Source organism: Thermobia domestica, chromosome 3 (assembly GCF_964235325.1).
Source record: "Thermobia domestica chromosome 3, izTheDome1.hap1.1, whole genome shotgun sequence".
In the NCBI taxonomy this organism is placed as follows: domain Eukaryota; kingdom Metazoa; phylum Arthropoda; class Insecta; order Zygentoma; family Lepismatidae; genus Thermobia; species Thermobia domestica.
The window spans coordinates 266975284-266996688 of record NC_137456.1 but is presented as its reverse complement, the minus strand read 5'-3'; the positions used below and the strand labels follow the sequence as shown (position 1 = coordinate 266996688).

Sequence of the window (21405 nt, the reverse complement as noted above, 5' to 3'; positions counted from 1 at the left end):
GAGGATATCAAAAGATAAATAATATTAGAACATCTTTGTAAACTAGTAAACAAAAAGTACCAAATTTTTACTTTCTTTGTTCCTAAATTCTGTTACCTATAATTTAAGGTAAGTTGAACCATTTTTAGCTAGTTTCTGTGCGTCATTTAGCTATTTTCTGACACTACTTGTTGGCAGCACTGATTAACCCACTGTTTCTTGTTACTTTTTGAAGTGTATGTAATTTCCATATACATACACGCACACACATACACACACCCATATATATATATATATATATATATATATATATATATATAGTATTTTTTCTAATTCAAACGGACAATGGTCCTTTTAAATAACCGCAATTCCAATATAAAGCTGAAAGTTACCAAATAAATCCCAGGCAAACAGTTTTTGTTAGTCACGTAGCCCATTTGATACGGCCTTTCATGAAACTCAGAACTCCACGCCCTTTTTTTCACACTTCACATTACGGTATTTAAAAATTAATCTAGTTTCATTCATGCTTCGTTATTTTCTTTACACTGGTAGAAAAACATAACAATACGGACCCTTATATATATTGTTTTTCTTTTCGATTTCAGCATGCATTAGATATAAATAATTTCCTTTTTTTCAGGTAAAAGTATTACTGTCAATTTGTGGTAAGGATTTAAAAGGTTTCGCTCACAATGCAATAAGAAGAACTTTGTGCGACAAGCTCGCAATGGAATTCTCCTACTCTGGCAGGAAACCAAGGATCATGAGGCAAAAAAGCATACCTTTGGGTCCACCCAAATGTGCAAAAAGATCCACAGTAAGTTGATTTGAAAAGTTGTATTGAAATATTTAATTTCATTTATTTATTTATGCTAGTAACCATACAAAATTCCAGTTTGCTAATTACTAAGTCTTACTTCTCTCGTACTGGACGTGTGTTCTCATATTAGTATGTCCCAAGCAATCAGAAGTAATTCTTCATGAATAAAGTATGCTTTGAGTATTTTAGGATGCTTTTACTGTCAAGTAGTATATGTAAATGTGTTCACCCCTACTGGGTGAATATAAAATCTGTGTAGAGTATATAGGAAATTCAATAACTAATCCAACACTCTATGTTGTAAACAAAGCTTTACTGACAAAGTACACATTTAAACAAATCTTTGCTTGAAAAAGTATTCAAGACCAATTTGTAAGGTGTACGGAAAACCTAAAACCAAATAAAATTCCAAGGTAGGAATGAATCCAGGGCTAAATAAAGTCATTAGTGTCAACGAATTTAAATTGAAGTACAGTATAGGAATCACTATGTGAAGTATAATTTTGCACCAGACTTTTCGTGTATACCTGTAAATTTGATAGTGTCTACTACACGAATGTAACCTTGAAAGAATATAACTTGGTTGGGTTGGCAACACTGTTAGTCTGGTAGTATTACATAGTATGCCAAACTGTGTTCCCTGTCGATATTTTAAAGGTGCAAAATTTCAGAGCTCTTTGTCTAACACTAGAACGCAGATAAAACACGAAGAATATAGCTTTCGAAGTTACCATAATTCCAGTATAAAAAGTCAAGACGGCGAATAGTCAAACTTTCGTCTTTCTGTCGTCTTCGTCTTTCAATTTTTCGCGACAACGAAGTTAGCCAAAACCTAATGTTTTTTTTTGGAGTGTTATTTAAAGTGACTTGAAACGTTGACTCAAAACCATATCACCACTAAGGGCACCGGAAGAAAATCTTGTTACACTTGTATAGAAAAATGTAACTTTTCCATTATATAATATACCAAAAGTGTGGTGAAAGATAACTTTCTATAGTACCCTTACATAAAAATCACAAAATAGGGGCCTAGCTTAGGTGACTTGAAAAATAATATAGGAATTAGTTTTAGCTCTAGGTATCCACGTTTACAAACCATACCATAATTCCGTAAAGCTATTTAAGAGGGAAATTTATTTCAAATTATTTTTTTATAAGAGTAAAAATCGCTAGTATTTGCTTGAAATTCTATCTTTCTCTCCAGCTGCTGTTCGTAAGATGTACACCGACGCAACAGAAGAAACGGTGAAGGAAGTATTGGGTCTTTGGCTGCAGCAGGCGAAGCCTAGACTACTGCGTAGGTAAGTATAGTTTTACCTATTTTCCTTACAATCACGAGAGAGATCGGAAAGTTCATACCATCACTAAATAAGCTAGGGATCTGCAACTTAGTGAAATGAGATAAAATGTTTACCTGGTATGTACTTATTATTTTATTATCCGTTATAATTTAGCAACTTGCCTGTTACTTTCCTCGGAGGGTGGAAATTTTAACTAAAATCGAGATTCATTACTGTTTACATTTTTATTTTCTTGTCTTCTGGAAGAAAGTACCTCTGTTAGTTTAATTCTATTTACTGAATACTCCTATCTGCTGGTGAATTTTTTAAGACTAACGTTTATTCCTTGATTAATTTTGGTGTTGATAACTTCTTTTCTATACTGAAGGAGATTTCATTTTTTGAAAACTGCGATGTCACAGTAATAGAGAGATAGGCACTTTCTGTTATGTTTGCCTTCTAAAAACATTTCCTACCTGCTGCATGAAAAACAGAAAGCAACTAACCTCTTTTTGTCTTGACTAATTTTAGTGCTATTTTACATATTTTCTATCTACTGAACAAACTCATCTCTTGAGAGAAAAACTACAATACCACCTCTTTCTTGATTGATTAGAGTTAATTACTTCTTTTCTATACTAAATGAAACCATCTTACATTCTGGAAAACTCTACAATGCTATTGTAATAGAGAAATATGCAATTGCAGAATCTTTCAGACGATAAGATTATTTCGTTTAGTATAGAAACAAGCAATAAAGCACTATAATTAATTAAGATACAGAATGGTATTGTAGTTTTTTTCCTTCTCAAAAGATAAGGTTTCATTCAGGAGATAGAAAAGAAGTAAAATAAAATTAAAACTAATCAAGAAACAGTTTTTTCCCCTAGAAGATAAAGACTTCAGCAGTTAGAAAATTTTGTTAAAAGACAAAATAATAGTAAATGCACATTCTCTCTTACAAAGACATTCCCGAGTTTCCCGGAAGATAAGACTTCATTCAGTATGAAAAAGAAGTAGTCAACACCAAAATTGAACAAGAAACAAAGGTTAATGTTTTATCCACAAGATAAAGACTTCATTCAGCAGTGGCAGTAATAAAAAATAAATTTAAAAAAAGTAAGAGTAGTTTTTTTTCCAAAGACAAAAAGATTTCAATAGGATGGAGCACACCAAAGTATGAGTATGCGTAAACACTCAACAACAAATTACCAGGAAAATACATAGGGAGACATAGGTCTTAAAATGCATTCAGAATTTGACTGGATTGAAGTAAATGAAGTGATTTGCCTGCTTTGTGCCATGTACACTGAGAAATGTTTCTGCTTTCAAAAATGGGATATAAAGAACTAGGTCGATAGGTCGCAGTAGTATTTATTACTTCCTTATAATGAATTGTGAAACGACGCTAATGATTCTGACACGACGTTCCATGAATATGGGTCAAATAAACTTAGTGTTACAGTTACGGTAATGAGTCATCCCTTCTTCATTTGATATGTATGATGAAGGCAATATGCATGTCCTCCTCTCAGTGATTCTTGTGTTTTGAAAGAATGAAACGTTGCAAAGATGTATTCCTCCGCTGTAAGGCTCAGGATTGAAATCCGTTTGTTTTACTGTCACAAATAAATCCATAGAATTGTTGCTCAACATCTCCTTACGTATTAGTCACCAGTAACTTTTTTTATATATTTTTAAATAGAAATATTTAATTGAACCTCTAAGGTATGTTCCAAACTCGTTGCAAAATGGTACGAAGTTGTCCGTGTACACGGTACCTATTTTAGTAAATTCTTACGCTTTTCCTGTAAATTGCGAACTACACTTTCCCATGCGTTCTGTTGTACATTACGCAGGATAACGTCTTGTATGTCATCATCTATCATTTGTGTTGCTCCGTGAAGAATACAAGGTATATAGGTTCACACACTTATGGCCTATCTTTCCTGTGAATCGTGAGATCAGATTGCATTTCATACAAGGCATGGAGAGAAAATTAAAGAGATACGTAAATATTTGTTCTTCCATCCCTCAGTGATTTCTTATATCAGTGATCACTTCGTTTGTTTTTCGTAACGCCGTACTTATACAACAGTACCGAGTGAGTCAATATGACATTTTCTGGATTTATCTCAATTGATGCTCTCACAGAACAATGCACGTTTTCAGCTAGGAAAAAACTTGTACTGAAAATTTACTGGCACTAGAACATTGAAATAGGTAAAGTGAATAAATACCATGCAATGGTACCAGTGATGAAACGAGTCACATACTTCGTGACTCGTGATCACGAAGTAGTCAGATCCCTGACCCTGTATGACCCAGACATATCCGTGCGATCCCCAGTCGACTAAATATCAGATTATGGGAAAGTATGTTGTAATTGTAACAAATGCGATTCTTTCCTTTCAAGTGTTTCTTATGAGTGATCGTCAAAATTTAATCGAATAAGGCTGTAAAACGTAAAATGTAGAATATAAGGGATTCCACTGAACCGAAATAGTGTTTGTGTAATGTTTGTGTATAGTAGTGTTTAAAATTACTTTATTAATTTTCAGTATGGGAAGATGAATTATATTGTATTTGACAGTCAAGACACTTTGAATAAGAAGTGTCACACTGCAAATCTAACATCTGAATAGGTGAGCTCGATTAGGGAATATTAATTCACTATAAAAATTCTACCGTAATGCTATAGAGATCATATTTGGAGTGCTTCCAAGCCATGGATCACCAGATCTCAGAAACGAGTGCCAGACTGGGTTGCCTTGTGTGGCACTTACTTCAAAGAATAATAATGTATTTTAATGAAAGCGTATTTATAAGGTAAACAATATGAATGTTTTCTTTTAACTGTGCAATCAATTACATGTTTTCAGTACGTATTTATGATCGTTATTTTGCAGAGAACGAAGAAATTCAAAACCTTTAGTGGAAGGTGACACCGTTGAAGTTGAGGAACCCAATTAAGGAAATAAGTTAGAAATAATACAAAAAATGTAAATAAGTTCAATAAATAACATTGTAATACAAGCTGATTGTTTTCATGAAACTTTATATCAGTTATTGCGTAGAATGTAGGGATAATTTATTTCAATTATGTAGCAGCAGGATGCGAAATAATAACAGTTGTGATCGGGGAGAGAGAGGAGTAGATAAATAAGTAAAAAAAATGCACTGGAAAGTTTTGAAATGAAGATTTCATATATTGAACATCCAAAATTATTGAACTATGTAAAGTTAGGGATAATGCTTAACCACTATGTTGTCCACTATCTGCACAGATTTACTGTAAATAGTTTGTATACTTCTGACAGTGTCAGTGTCACCATATCTCGCCAGTAAATTATTGAGGATGAATTTTCTTCCAAAATTTTGAAGTGTGGGAATGGCCATCCTCAGTATTTCGCACCCTGTGTAGCAGTGGTTCTAGGATTTAATTTATATTTCTTTCCTGAAATCTGATAATTTAAAAGTTTGCTTAGCCCTTACACCTTTGTCTAGTGGTGTACGTCTTTGCTGCGCCTAGGGTCGTGATTGATTCTCAGTGGAAGACCTTACAAACACTGAACGCATTACTGCGGATTCTACAGGTCAGTGTCTCATATAAAGCTTCGTGCTGAAACGGGACGCTCAACTTCAACATCAAACTGTGGTTAATGGTAAACTAATTGGATGCTGATCTGCCAGGTCGCATAGTATATTCACCAAGGAACTCAGGAAAAGTGTTGCTTTCTATATTGAGATAAGTAACTATTCTCAATAGACTGGAGTATGGGGTATATATTCAACACCAATGTTGTGTGAGACATGGACTTATAATTTAACATGATATCTCAATAATGTTACTCAACAGAAATAAACCTCGTGCTGCAAAGACGCATAATGGACGAAGGAAAGAAGCATAATAAAGATTGTGAACGTATCCATATTTTGCTTTCATTTTGACCGAACACAACTATTCTTTCTCAGAACATTGCTTATGTAGGTTTAACAGTTCTTTCGTCCTCACCTTTACGTTTATTTTTGCAGAATTGTTGTCTATATGAGCTTGATTTCATTTTGTATAAGGTTTGAAGTGAGGTCCAGTAGTGTCTATCTTGATACAGATTTATTTCTGCACGTGAGAATGTGATTCATCTGGTTGGCGTCATGTATAATGTTTGATGTGAAGGTTAATATAATGTTCAGTGTGTAAGTTACATAAATGATGGTGTGTGTTCTTTTGCCATCTGAGGGTGTTTGGATATTGCCACCACTTTATTGGCATTCTTTTAAAAATATTGCAGAAACCATAGCCTACTACGATAGGATAATACTATGTTTACTATTAATAGTAAGTATGGTATGGTTTCCCCTATATATATTTAAAAGAATGCCAATAAAGTGATGGCAATATCCAAACACCCTCAGATGACAAAAGAATACACACCATCATTTATGTAACTTACACATTGAACATTATACTAACCTACACATCAAACATTATAGATGTCGCCAAGCAGATGAACCATTTTCTCACGTGCAGAAATAAATTTGTATCAAGCTTTACTGAGAAGCTTGCAATAAACGAGACATATTAAGCATGTGCTAAACTCCAAGTGAACAGCTTGAAATAAGCTTGAGGTGACAAGCCTGTAGCAAGCATTATGTCTCAAGTTTGAAATAGACTTGAGGTAACAAGCCTGGAGCAAGCATTACGTACCAAGTTTGAAATAAACTTGAAATAACCAGCCTATAGCATGCTTTATGTAACAAGTTTGCAATAAGCTTGAACTGACAAGCTTGAAACAATCTTGCAGTACAAGCCTACAATATGCTTGTCGCCTGTCAACTTCGTCGCTTGAATCAGCCTTGATATACGCTTACAGACTTGTCGTAACAAGCTTGGGACAAGCTTATATCCTTGTCACGACAAGCTTATATCATGCTTGTGGCAAGCTGTTTCTGCTATCTGGGCTGTTATTTTAGAGCTATGAAGGGGCACTTCATGCAACATCCTTGGATTTCTGTGTGCCCAGTAACGGAAATTCTGCTTATTTACACATCCATGAATGTGAAGATGACCCTCGTCGGACATGATTAACCTCTGCATAAAGTTTCGGTTCTCATTAATCATTTGCAACTGCGTATTGCAGAATTTTACGCTAGCATTAAAATCCTCAGGAAGCAACTTGTAAATCATCTGAATTTTGAATGGGTGGAAGTATATGACCTGGTGTAATATTCCCCGCACACTCCTATCTGACATGCCAAGTAACACAGCATGCCGACGAGCTAAACGCCTTGGACTTCTAATTATTTCTCCTCGAACCCTCTCTATGTTGCCTGGTGTTCTCACTGAACGTCATCGACCTGGGGATTTCTTTGATATTGCAGAAGACGAAGCTCGGAACTTTTTCACCCAATTAAGAATAGTTTGTCGTGTCGGTACCTGTCCAATTCAGCCAATGTTAAAATGACGCCGACACTTACGCTGCGTAATTGTTGCAGAGTCTTTGTTCTTGAAGAAACACTCCACTGCGAAAGCGCGATGCTTGTTAAACCAACGCTCCATGGCTACTGACGGAAGGTTTACGTAGCTCTTCCAATACTACGCATGAGCACCGAACAGTCGAACAAACCTACATGCATATACAATGCTTTGAACCACTTTAAAAAACAAAACAACAATGAGTACGTTATTTATCGGGTCACGTTCTCTATGTTCATTTTACATCGTCTAACTATTTCTGCCGCTATTTCTTTATTTTAAATATATTTTATTTCATTCTTTTTGTTTAATAAGTATAATTATATTTTTCTTTCTTTTTCTATGGAAATTAACGAATCTCATTTTTTCTTTTTTCTACGGGAATAAGGAAAAATATTCTGAAAAATTTTAAAGCACTTAAGGCCAAGGCTTAGATAAATATGCTATTTTATTTCGTTATGTGTGTGATATATGGGATATATTTTTCTTTCAAATATAGAAGAATTAACGTTTCCCTTTAGCCTCGTAAGGAAATTAGAAAAATGGATATTCATTACAGCATCGGTTTCAAACACTTAATGTCAAGGAGGAGAGAGACTATTCTATTTTGTTCTCCCCATGAAATAAGCATACCTTTTTCTTTCTTTCTTTCTTTCTTCATGGTGGCCCTTAAGACTTACCTAGACGATAGCCAGTAGTTTGCCTGAAGGCAAAACGTCGCGTAGCAAACAACTCGGTTCGACACGTGGCAATATACCTACCTTCTGAATAGAGTTGGTAGTCATGTTTTTATTTTCATGATATCATGGAAAGTTATATGTATATCTTCGCTTCTGTACTACTTCCACCACTACTACTTATGTCCACAAAAGTAAGCAAATCGCCTTTTTGAGTATTTTTTCATCATATTTCATTGTGAAAAAGTGTTATGAGCGATTTAAAGAAATAGAAAATTTTCTTCAGCAATTCTTGTTACCAGCCAAAAGCAATTGTTGTTACCTGCCTACAACGCTAGCGGGCACGAACAAGGGGATCGAAAGCAACAACCGTATGATTTCTGTTGTATAAATAGGTATAGGCTACGTAGCAAGATACAAATAACGCCAACCAGAATCGTGTATTTAGTTACTACTTCCGGGAGTACTCTCCCGAGCAAGATCTCAACAACCTAGTCCAAGCTAGAGGTTAACTATGTCAATAAAATTCATTTCACACGGTTCAGCCATTTTTCGTTATGATAGACAACGCATTTTTCATTTATATACTATGTAGATATACGTTAATAGTATTGTTACTGTCTTTTTATTTAAGTTATTTATTGATATAAAAAATGATGTATTAACTTTAATATTTAACAGTATCATACAAATTCATCGTGCGTATGACGACGTGTCGTCTCCAGGTCTGCTCCGGTCATGCCGGGACACGAGTGTGATTGCTTCCAGGTCACGAAATTCGTCACCAATTATCACTACTTCCAAATACCAGTATAATAGTAGGGTATGTTCTAACCCCAACGGGTAGGAACTGACTGTGGTTAGATTTTTTCCCTAAAAACAGAGCTCGATTCTCAGTAGAAGCCTATGGTTTCGGATCCCACGTTAAGCTGTAATTTCATGTCTCATATAGCCTTGCTGCTGAATGGGACGCTAAAGTAAAAGCAACTACTACAACTAATAACAGACATTCTACAAAGAGCTCTGCAGACCATTTTCTTCATAATAAATATTTTTTCATATCAAACAGAGCAAACATAAATGTATAATTACAAGCATTCTATTAATATCTTCCGAAGTATTCAGAAACCTAAGAGAACAAAAAAAAATAAAACAAGAAACAAACAAACAAAACAAACGATTTGATGTATGAACTTTCAACCAAACATAAGTTCTAGCAAGCGAAGTAGGCTATTTTTAGCATTATTCATTTTGATAAGTTGCTACATTTCCTAATAAAAAGTTGGCGTTAAATGTTCTCCCTGAAATATACCCAAAGCAGAAAATACTTCTTGATAAAAGATCCGGCTGTAGATTGGTTGATTTATATAAAAAGAGTGAGTTTGTAACGAGACTATTACAACCATGGGATTCAGACTTGTTTTGCGTTATTCAATGTTTAAAGTTCCTAACATATTTCAGATTCTATCGAGAATCAAATTCAAGGTGTATATTTCATGGTGATGTGTCCATATCTGTTCAAGGAACTTTTATTTCAGAATTTACTGGAAATATTATCGCTAACTTCAAATACCCTGCATTTCATTCAGTTTATTGTATTATAAAACATTGCTTAGTTCCATTATAAAATTATTCATAAAATTTGTCATATTATTTGCGATATTTTTAGGTATATATATATATATATAGTATATATATAGTATAAGTATATATATATATAGTATATATATATTGTTTCATTTCATTATATAATGAAATGTAATCCCATAGTGACAGTTTGAAGAATAATCTCTGTTTTGTTAAGGACTAAAAGATGAGAATTTTATATAAAAACGAAAAGAACAAAAATAGTGATATTTAGTTCCAGAAATAGGGATGATGGAAGTCAATGTGCTGATCACACACAAAACAGCTGAAATCCATTTCCTTGACCATATTCAATTTATTTTGAGCTGTAATCTTATTCATAGTTCTTATTAACAGTCAAATCTAGAAGTTTTACCCTTGTAAAATTCTACTTCGTTTTTTGCTTGACAAGAAAAAAATAAATATATACTTGCAGAATATCGAATGACACCGTGAACTGTAACCATATGTTTCTTTCTACTGGAGTCCTACCTGATCAATAATAAAATAAAAATAAAAAATAGCGACACGAAGATTCGAACACGGGTCGCGGGGAAGGGAATTCTGCACGGATCCAATGAGCTACGGAGTAAGGTACACGAAACATCTACGCTATAAATATATGGCAATAATCGTAAGCTTCAGGCTGTGAAAGAATTTTTATCCTTTTATTAAGTTTTAGGATATTTCTGTGGTGTCTTGGGTGAACTGCAAAAAGATAGATCATGCAGTTATCGATTTGGTTAGGGATTGAGCTTTAAAAACTTTTAATACATTTAATTAAATCGCGATATGGTAGCAAGGAATGTGTAGCGATTTCATTCTAATGGCAATGGGAAAAAATAGTATCACACGGGAAACATGCATTCTCTTATGTGACAGAGAATACATCACTTGGTAGCACGAGCGTTGCCAGAATTTGATTTCAGGAGCACGGCTGGCTAAATGTTCATTTGGGATGTGTCCGGGAGTTCACCCCGGGAAAAAGTTTAAATAAAACCGCAATCTTAGGCCTTATATTAACAACTTCTACAAATGTCGGGCGTTTCAAACCTCCTGGCTACGCCACTGCTTGGTAGCATCCATTGTTCCTGATTATAAATCATAAATTTATGTCCCTTACTCACCAAAACAAATCTTATGGGCGCAATCTGCTTCCTAAGCCCCGCGTGTGTGCTTCTTCCTGTTCCCAATAGAAAATTTAGTTTAGATATTTTCTGCAAAACTATTCGCGAGATATAAAATTTCATACTCAGTACTTCTGTTTACTTAGTACGGGAATTCATAGAATTGGAAATAATTCGTTTGTATAAGTATAATTATGCAAAACATCTATGAACAAATGTTTCGTGTTGCTAAAAATGTATGCAAGTTGTTAGGAAATTTTCCAAGGGTGGAAAATATTCTTCTCAGGCTGGGACAACAGAAATTAAATAAGTGACAAGGAAAGAAAAACTAGAGACGGGGATTTCTCTAGCTTCCCCATACAAATAAATCAGTGGTCGTAACGAACTTTTTTTCCTGACGTATGACTGTCTGTAGTTCTTTGTGTCTCCGTGGATGAGTGAGCACACGGTTCGCATCGAGCCGCCGTCGAGACAACACGGTTGCTCTGGTGCTTCCACAGTGTACTATAGCCTATAGTATCGTAGACCATATATACATTAGGTGTATTTCATAGCTTTGATTACTATATCAAAGCAAATCTACTGAAGTAGGAGTTATACTCCGTACTCTCGATTATTGCCGTTTCGGCGTAGTGTCGGTGTATCAGTGCAAACGTGAATATGGAATATAAAAAAGATCTTTAATTTAAACTAGAATTTGACAAGAAGTTCCGTGCAGTTCGACCAGTCCCCTTGCAAATCTACCATTGGATGAACTCCACTTTCCCATGTATTTTTGATCACATCAGTGCCATGCAGTTAAATAGTGAAAACTTTTGTATTTTTCTAAAATTCAAAACGCAACAGGATTACGATGACTTTGCAGCTCATGCCCCTAGTGAGGTCCCATTCACTCATTCAAATAAGGAAGTGAGTTTTGTTCGAATTATTTCCGCAGTAGATCCGACTACCCTCCTTCGTGTGTTTGAGTTCCCTATCGAGGCACCGAATAACTTATTGAGTGAGGCTCTTAGTGCATATGGTTCAGTGATTAAAATAGAAGATCAGGAATGGGCCCCTCCTTATTCCCCTGGTATTAAAACTGGAACTCGCTATGTACATATTAAACTGACATCTCATGTGCCATCCCGACTTCTAGTCCATTGTTATAAAGTAGGAGTATCATACAGTGGACAACGGATTACATGTTTCCGATGCCAAAGCTCTATGCACACAGTAGCGAATTGTGTACTGAAACGGGGGGCTCAACCCCGAGGGGGAACGTGTGTCATCCCGACCACTTCCCCGTCAATTCCTCACATGACAGAACTTGGAAAAGTGACTCCTATGACATTCTACAAATTAGCCCTACCTGTCATTTCTACGAAATCTGGTGACCAAGAAGATGATCTTGAGCATCGACCCTCGGTTTCGGACCCAAAGGAGTTCCCTGCACTTACAATAACGTCTCTTGAGAAAGCGAAGGACGATACCCAACTTCCCAGTAAACGAGTGCCTTTATCGACTACATCGGAGGCCTCCGGCATACGAGTAAAGCAGCATATCACCTCACAAAACATGGAGGTTGAACCAAGTCCCTCACCAGTTGAGGATAGCGAGGTCCCGAAAGAGACACAGGTAGAGCATCTTGAACCCTTTGAAAGCTAGTTCCTCCAGCATGAGACACAAGGAATTAAATTTAGCGATGTATTTCTAAACAAAACGACGAAAATTATCCCGGAAGGAAGAACTGAATTCTCACTTGGAAGGCAGCCAAGTCTCTCTGTCTTGCGAACGAGATCCACGTACTCGCCAGAAGCCGGTGTTCGAAAGAGATACATAAGGTATTGGTCTTCAAGGTCAATGGATATGAATTCACCCCAAGTAGTGTGGTGTGTGACTCCTTTTTGTTTTGTTCCTTCTCTACGTCACGTGTGTACAACACAGGTGCCCTCCGATTCTAATAGTGCAAGAGTGCAGAGTGGAACAGCGGTATTTATCACGTATACAAACAGCAAATCCTTGAGTGTTAGTTGTGTTTAAATCTACCGTCGATGTATGTTTTATCTTTTAACTGCAGCACTTATATTCATTAACATCTATCATGGATTTTCTAAGTTATTTTTTGCTTCACTTCTTAGTTTTAAGACTCATATTAACTTTGAGTAGAGCTAATTTACGTAGATATCGACATTGCACAGAAGTGTTATACTACGAAATTTTCCTCTATATGACTGTGATAAACTCTTTATCCCTTCTCACGATAAATTTAAATCGCGCAAGTAGTGACGATAAAAAAGCATATTTAAAACAATTTCTCTTATGTCATAAACCGGGTGTAGTTTGTGTGCACGAACTTATACATGATTCATTTCACAATATGCTGGACTATGATGAGTTTGCTAATTTAGGACCCACAAGTGGAGTATGGATGTTTATCAGAAAAGGATTGGGGTATACCAATCTTACTCTCTCCCCTGACAGACGTATTATTCATTGTGTCATTCAGGGGCACCTGGTCGTCGGACTCTATTCTCCTTCTGGCTATACAGCTAAGAAGGAACGGGTTAAATTTTATGGCCAAAGTTTGCCACAATTCCTGCCTCCTAATATTTCTCGTATAGTAATCATGGCTGATTGGAATACCACTGAAACCAGCGCAGATTCAATTCCGCCCCCCTTGTCCCTTTTTTTTGAATTTTTGCGGGATTATCACTTAAGGGATGTAGTCATTGTTTCCAATTCACCGAGGATCTATACCCATTGTACTCCACATTCCAAAAGTAGGATTGACAAAATATACGTCACTCCTGACTTACTTCACACTATTATTGACGTACAGACTATTATACCATCTTTCACCGATCATGCAGCGATCAAGCAGACATAAAAAAATATCAACCCTTGCCAGCCCTTAGCAGGCGAGGATACTGGAAGTTAAATACATACTTACTTCACCACGACGGTTATCGGGAGGAACTGGCACAACAATATTACTATTGGGAAAGGATGCAACAATATTTTCCAGATCTCGCCTCTTGGTGGACGACATTCCTTAAACCTAAGATCGCTCGGTTCTTCCAAGGCAAAGGACACGAAACACGACACGATCGGCAGTTGATGTTTGACTTCCTCTATGAGACATTGCGTCAGGCATGGTGTGCGGCCCCCTCACTACAGAATAAACGCACAGTGCAACAGCTCAAACTACGACTCCAAATCTCCAGCTCCCACACTCATGCCTTCTTTTATTAATGAGACCACATATTATAGGCTTGCCCAGGAAACTGTCACTATTTACGACGTTGCACGTCAATTGCACCGGCGGAAACAGGCTACAATAGTAGCTTTCCGTCCGTCTCCCGAATGGTGATATGACTAGTGATTCGATTCAGATCCTAAATGTTTTCCGTGAGCATTACCATAAATTAGTACAACCCCGACCTTCTGACACCAATGTTACAACTCAGTTTTTTGTCGATTATTCCCAAACTGATTACAGAGGAAGAGGGTCGTGATCTCATGCGCCCCATAACTTCTCAGGAAATATGGATGGCCCTCCAGGCAACAAAAGGAAAGGGCGCGCCAGGATATGAAGGTCTGCCGTACGCGTTCTATAAACAATACTGGACTTTTCTTTCAGATACCCTCGTCAAGTTGTTTAATACATATTTAAAGGGAGGCCTCATCCGCGTTAACGTCGGAATCACAATATTTATCCAAAAATCCGCCACTTCCCAGACTGTACAGGAGTACAGACCCATCACTTTACTGCCTACCGATTTGAAACTATTCACAAAATTCTGACGGTACGTTTAAAACCCATATTGTAAAAGTATATTAGGCCGTATCAGGCAGCCACCCACCCCAAATATAACATCTATTATGTGTTACGTTCGTTTATAGCGTACGTGCAAACTCGGCGCATTAAAGCGGGGGTCCCTGGCATAGATTTTTCTTCCGCATATGACTGCGTTGATCACGGGTTTCTTCTTCAAACTTTAGACGCTTGGGGATTTTCTCCTGCATTTCAACAAGTCATAAGACAACTATACCAATCGGCCCAATGTCGAGTACAGATCTCCACCACAACACTATTTATCTTGCTCGCAGCGAAGGGGACCTTGGACTCGTAAACATTCGTCTTAGAAGTCAAGTTTTATACATGCTAGATGCGTATCAAGACGTTGAGCAAAACATGGAATATACACGGGTGTGGATCGAATGTTTCTTGCCCAAATACTCCCAACCAAGGAATCCGCCTTTCTGCAGATTTGGCAAATTTATGTCTCCAATCTTGTTCAAGCATGGACATATTCTGGTGAGCTTGCTTCCCCTACTACATATACTCACCAAACCTTATACCAGCAATTGTGGAGAGCGTCACTTCTAGATTTGAGAGTCCGGGTACAGGATATGTTCCCCAATAAACAATGGCGCCATATTTGGCAAAATCTAAGAACCAATGTCCTCCCTTTGCACACACAAGCGGTATAGACGACCATAGTTCATCAACTGATTGCCACACAAGAAAGACTTCTGTGCATTGGACGTACCACAACCCTCACCTGCAAATATTGTGACCACTCCGACACACTACCCCATCGCTACATGTCATGTTCAGGTGACGATATTATTTGGTACATCCTCCTTCGTATGTTGAGCTTGATCTGCCGTACACCTGTTCCTTTATTTACCGTAGATCACCTATTCTTTCCTGCATTTCAGTATTACCCAAAAAACAAACATAATACGGTCCTCTGGTTAGTGGTACCACATTGTTATATGTTCATCATTCCATGCCGTGAAATGATGAAAGCTTATATTTCGACTTTTTACAACGGGAACGCCGCAAATATTTTTCAGTCGATCTAGAAAGACAGTCTTTCAGTGTTTTTTGCATGCAGCTCTGTCCCACCTTCGGGAAAGACCGGGAGGCCATGGATTGTGCTTGTGAACTTTTTCCTTGTGATGCATAACCATTATCATCATACAGCGGAGTGGGTGCGCTCAGAACCACATCTTGGAATCTCTTCCCAGTGGTCGGTCCTAGATTACCCCTATATTGTCTCCATGTAATTTTGCTATGTAATATTAGTGACAGAGTACAAAAAATATTAAGTGAGCTGAGGCGTGGGTTGCTAATCATGGGGTTTAGGGATAGAGTCCGGTCGGGGGAAGTTGGTATTTTTTTCCATTGTTCGTTCCCCATATCTTAAGATGTTTCTCTCCCTCCCTAATCATTTGATGCTGTCCACTTGAATTCAACAATTGGTAATGGGATGCTCTCAGGTTCGGGTGAGCTTTTACATGTCTACTTACAAAATCAAAATTTGCGACAAAATATGGAAGCTATCCGATCCTTTTGTCTCCAATTCTGAATTTGCACATGTGGGTGTATTTCTCCTTCATCATATTTGCATAAAAGCGCTATACCAATGGGCTCACTCTCGCTAAGCATTTGATTGAAAGTATATGTTTTCATACTGTAGGAGGAGAGCATTTGCTCTTTTTACCCCCACCCCCTGAAGTGACAGATTATTTATTCAGGTTCTGCAAAGTCATTTCAGATCAAACGTCTTAAAGAGAATTCATTACAATAGCAACAGGATTTGACTTTTATTTTTTGTTGTGCTTTATTTTCACGAATAGGGCGTATATCAAGTAGTATGTTTGGCATAAGAACTAAACGTCTAAGATTCATTTCATTTTGTAGAAATGATGCTGTAGACGGTAGTGGGAATTTCACCCAAGTGTACGGGAATTTTCGGTGCCTGGCGATTATGCCACCCGTCTTCTTTTAAAGCTAATTCGGTTGCAATACTTCCCGGCCAATACTTTGGACTCGACTGGTGGAACACTTTTGCCGTAAATCTCCATATGGCTGTACCATCCAGAAGTGTCTCTTACTGTACCATAGAGTATGTGTGGTACACCAGAGGCGGATATAGGACGAAGTCCTGTAAGTGGGTGGGTAGCTTGAAAGGGGGGCGGTCAGGGCTGATGAGGTTACATTTTCGTTTAATGATCTAACGGACGAATGAACAAATATAGATAATATCATCCCAGGAGCCTCAGTGACACTCGCCAATTGTTTTGTTGAAGATAACTTCCAATACTCTGTGCGTTGAATTACGGGAATTTCCCGAGCACTTGTTGCAAGACAGTTATTTCCAGAAAATTAATTTAAAACGATTAAATATATAATTCCTATTTTATAAAGTAAATGTTTCAAAATGTCGTAGATGAAATTAAATATTTTCTAGCGTAAAATAAATGGTTCTATTGTTAAAGAAGTATTCTCTTTTGATGTTTTTTTGCGTTCAATTGCGGGAATTTTCTGAATTCTTCGTTTACGTCGTTCTTTTTCGAAAATGCAGCTTGGTTTCTTTACTGTATATTTACAAAAATATAAAATTGTATCCTTTACTTTCGACAGGTTATAAGCATATTCCATACGTTACTCTGTTTTATCATTATCTCAAGCTACGGTAAGATTTCTTATTCTTTCAGAAATGTATGAAGGTCTTATGTTGAAAGATGTTGTGTAATTCAAAGTGAAAGCATCTAATTCGCCCAAGAAGTGACCAAAATCTGATAAAAATCACTTTCAGTGTCATCACATTAGTTGTAACAATAATATACTAACAAAAACTCAAAAACCCAGGAGGGTTTTAAAGTGCTTTTCTAGATGGCTGGGCCCACTTCGACAAACCCTGGCTGTAATACTACATAATCACGCTTTTTCATAAGATTATGACAAGTTATGTAAATATGACGTTTAAGCCTGTACTGTACAAAATGGTTCCAATTGTGCTTTTTTTGTAGGAAATGTTTCTTTAAACCCAAAGATAAATAGTTAATTTTTGTTTCTCAGTTGACTCAGGCATTACTTGACTGATAACCTTTAATATTCTTTAAAAATATGTGTCAATAGGTATATTTTCGCTGTTGAATCTGAAAATTTTCAAATTCTGCCTGATACTCGCAATTTAGGCCTACTTACATCCGTTACTTTGGCTTTCAATTGATCATAACTGAGTGTGTCCAATTAGTTTTGTGCTTTTAATAGCCATACCAAATCAAGAACCTTGTCCTGAAGATACATGGGTAGGAGGTCCTCATTTTGCTTGTCATTCCAGGAAAGCAATTGAGCCAGGTGTTCAAATAACACAAAAAAAACTATCCGGAATTTCTGTAACGTGTCCAGAGTACTTAGCAAGGTGAGAGATATTATACGATGTTCCATCTTAGCACTGTCTCCCGGAAAGTCTCTTTTGCCTAATCTGGTATAAGGCATACATTAAAATATAGTCACGTCCGAGTCACTAAGTTCACCGGTAAGAAAGTCGCATACCTATGAATTTAAAAAAAACGTTCAATTCCGGTTTAAAAAATACCGTCCGGTAAGAGAGTATTCAGATAAAAACTGAGGCGGTCAAAGACTGGACCATGTACATCTCCGTCCCATATAGGATTTAGGTAGAGCAAGGTAATAAATGGAGCTTCCGCAATCGACTCCTACTACAGGGTTTTAATATAACATTTCAGTAATTAACAGTATTTTACAAAACACTACAAAGATATTTTCTCTATATTTATGAAGTTAGAAATAGGTAGTCCTTGGTCAAGAGGTCGTAGACAGGATCTCCACAAAGCCTCGTAGCAGATTTAGCAGAGTGATGAAGGATTCCTCAAAGCTCTGGGGCAAGCAGTGAGTGGGTTAATGATTACAGAGCCCCGAACCAGACTAAGCAAGAAGAGAGGAAAAGCGAAATGTCCCGAAGCAGACTAGAGGATTTTCTTATATTACTCTTTCCGATTCAGGTAACTTGAATTTGCAGTTACAACGACACTCCGCCCAAACTAAACACTTGCAAACTTCTATATCAACCAATTTATTGACCCGCTCTTTCAATCCTCATCATTTTATTTCATTCTCCCTCCTAGTTGAAATTAAAAGAAAATACTTTTCAGATTTTCAGATAGCCGTTGATTATTTTTGGTATGCTGTGGAGCGAAACAACGAGCATTCGAGCATGTTTGCAAATATCTTCCCCCTTTTCTGCTACCTTCTTGGAAATCAAATACTCTGCTAGTTATTTGCAACAGACTACCTTCATTTGCTGACGCGAAAATAAGTAACGTGCCATAAAGTCTTCGTAAGTGAGAAGCTTTCTGCACTCGAGATCATTGGCACTACAAATAATACTTTCTGCTCTTGACATATTCTTCCTAGTTGATGTTGCCATCTTTCTTCTTTATAGCACAAAATAAAAACATCAGACGTTAGACGATAACATAATAGTAGATAATGAACCCACTAGCAACGACAAAAGTGCAACCCTAGTCAAATCACTAACGTAGTAACATGGCCGGTAACCAACGCGTGTTCCAGGCATTGGTACAATTCACTTATTATAACCCGTCAGACTCCGAAACAGTTGCACAATACTTTAGCACCAGCACGAGCAATTAATTTCCTCAATTCGTATTTCATTTTTTGTTTTAATTTTATAATTTTTATTTTCCAGGTATATCTTGCTTTGCGTTAGTGGTGGTGATGAGCTACACGAGAGAACTTGAGACAAAGAAAGCAAATGAAGAAGGACAACCAATACCCCTACAAGGAGGTTATGCTGCAGGTTATGGTGCCCCACTGCAGTACTCTGCTCCAACACAATACGGTGCTCCGGTACAATACTATGCTCCCGTCCAATATGATGCTCAGTTTCAGAACTATAACCAGGCAGAGTACGGTACCCCACCGCAATATAATTCTCTGGTAGCAAACTACAATACTCCAAACCAGTGATATTATGACATGGATATGTTTAGCATACATATTTCAAGTACACACACTGTGATAGTACATAGATATGTGCGTTCTTATTAGTTGCTTTAAGTAGTAGTTTTGAGCCTTCCCACAGTATGAATAACACCAAATTCTCACAACAATTTGCTATTCCACATTCAATTCTACATGAGAAAAGTCATATTTTACTGTACATAATAGATATTGAGTATCATGATATATGTATACAAATGGTGGCAGTATTAAAATAAACTACGTTAAAAACTTATAATTTCTTTCTTTGTTTGTATAATTCTTTAAAAAAATGAATATAGTTAGAAATTTAATTTCTTTTAAGTTGATCGGGAAAGTTATCTAATCAGTTTGCCAGGTGGAAAGACAAAGCGTTTGTGTACAAGATGTCTCTAAAACCACATATTTTAGCAGAATATCTTGAGGATTATTTCTAGAATGTTTTGTACTTTCCTTAGGTGTCTATAATTAATTCACTGATATTATGCAAAATAAGGGAGTGAAATAGTTCATATCGTTTACTGCATTATGAGACATCGATGTTTATATCGGATAATGTTTCTCGCACTTGTAAAATACAAACATATAAGGAGTAAATGATATTAATAAATAAGAAGGTCACATCAAAAGTTCCAGTCTTCCGAACTGCAGCGAAATACTATGGATATGAAGGTAAGTTTCTAGATTTAGTAAAACTTTTCTAACTAAAGTTGTGAATAAAAAGGCGGGATATATTTATCCTCTTCTTAAAAAAAACAATCTGATTTCCCGTTCTTGAATTTAATTACAATGTAATAAAGGTCACGAACTGAATCCATTAAGTAACGTTTTTCGTGAAATAAAATTGGTTTTCCTAGTAAAATTATACAGATTAGTAAATATTCTTGACTACAGATAAATTCTGAGGTATATATTTCAATATTTTTATTTTTTCTGATATGAAGATTTTCTATTATATATATGAGTATTAGTGCAGAACGTCTGGATCAACTACAACCAAACTTTGATACATATATGACTTACAATCTGAAAAAAAATGTGTAAAACATTCTAATGGGTATTGTTGTAAAGGTATTATGCAAATCAATGCTAAACAACCGTTACTTGTTAAAATCCTGCATAAGTATATACATTAGGGTGGCAACGAAAATTCACTTTTGGTTTTTTAATGGTCTCATTGTCAAATTTTATTTCTTTTTATCTCAAAAGTTCACTACAAACTTTTGAAACAATTAAAGAATATCTAGTGGTCGCTCAAAACATCCAAAAATTCACTTAAAACCACTAAACTTTGAAAATGCACATACAATGAAATTCAAAAATACGGTATGAAATTATGTTTTGCGAATGTAAAATTTTTATGTATTTAAATTTGAGAGAGTATATTCAACACAACAACCGAGAAAGGCTTTAACTTGGAATGAATTTACTTGGATGGGAACATTTCTTTTTGTGCTGTTCTACAACTTGGAGAAGAAATTTGGAAAGATCTTCCTGATTGGTCAGTTTCCATTGAAGTTTTGAATCAACATAACTCATTCTCTCAGATCATTTATAACTTTCAGAGCTTTCGCACGCTCTTGAGTCTGAAGGAAATTGCCGTTCGTTTCC

At 36.4% G+C, this 21405-nt stretch overlaps 1 protein-coding gene across 2 annotated transcripts in view; it reads left to right on the top strand.

The window, feature by feature from the left end:
* The window catches only part of LOC145681643 (uncharacterized), a 238272-nt gene extending 218239 nt beyond the window's left edge, over positions 1–20033 (top strand). For both annotated transcript variants that reach the window (XM_081753264.1, XM_081753263.1), the window contains exon 5: positions 19502–20033. In XM_081753264.1, the coding sequence (XP_081609390.1) occupies positions 19502–19782 (281 nt within the window). In that variant the 3' untranslated portion in view covers positions 19783–20033. The remainder of the gene's footprint in view (positions 1–19501) is intronic.
* Positions 20034–21405: the final 1372 nt, after the last annotated feature.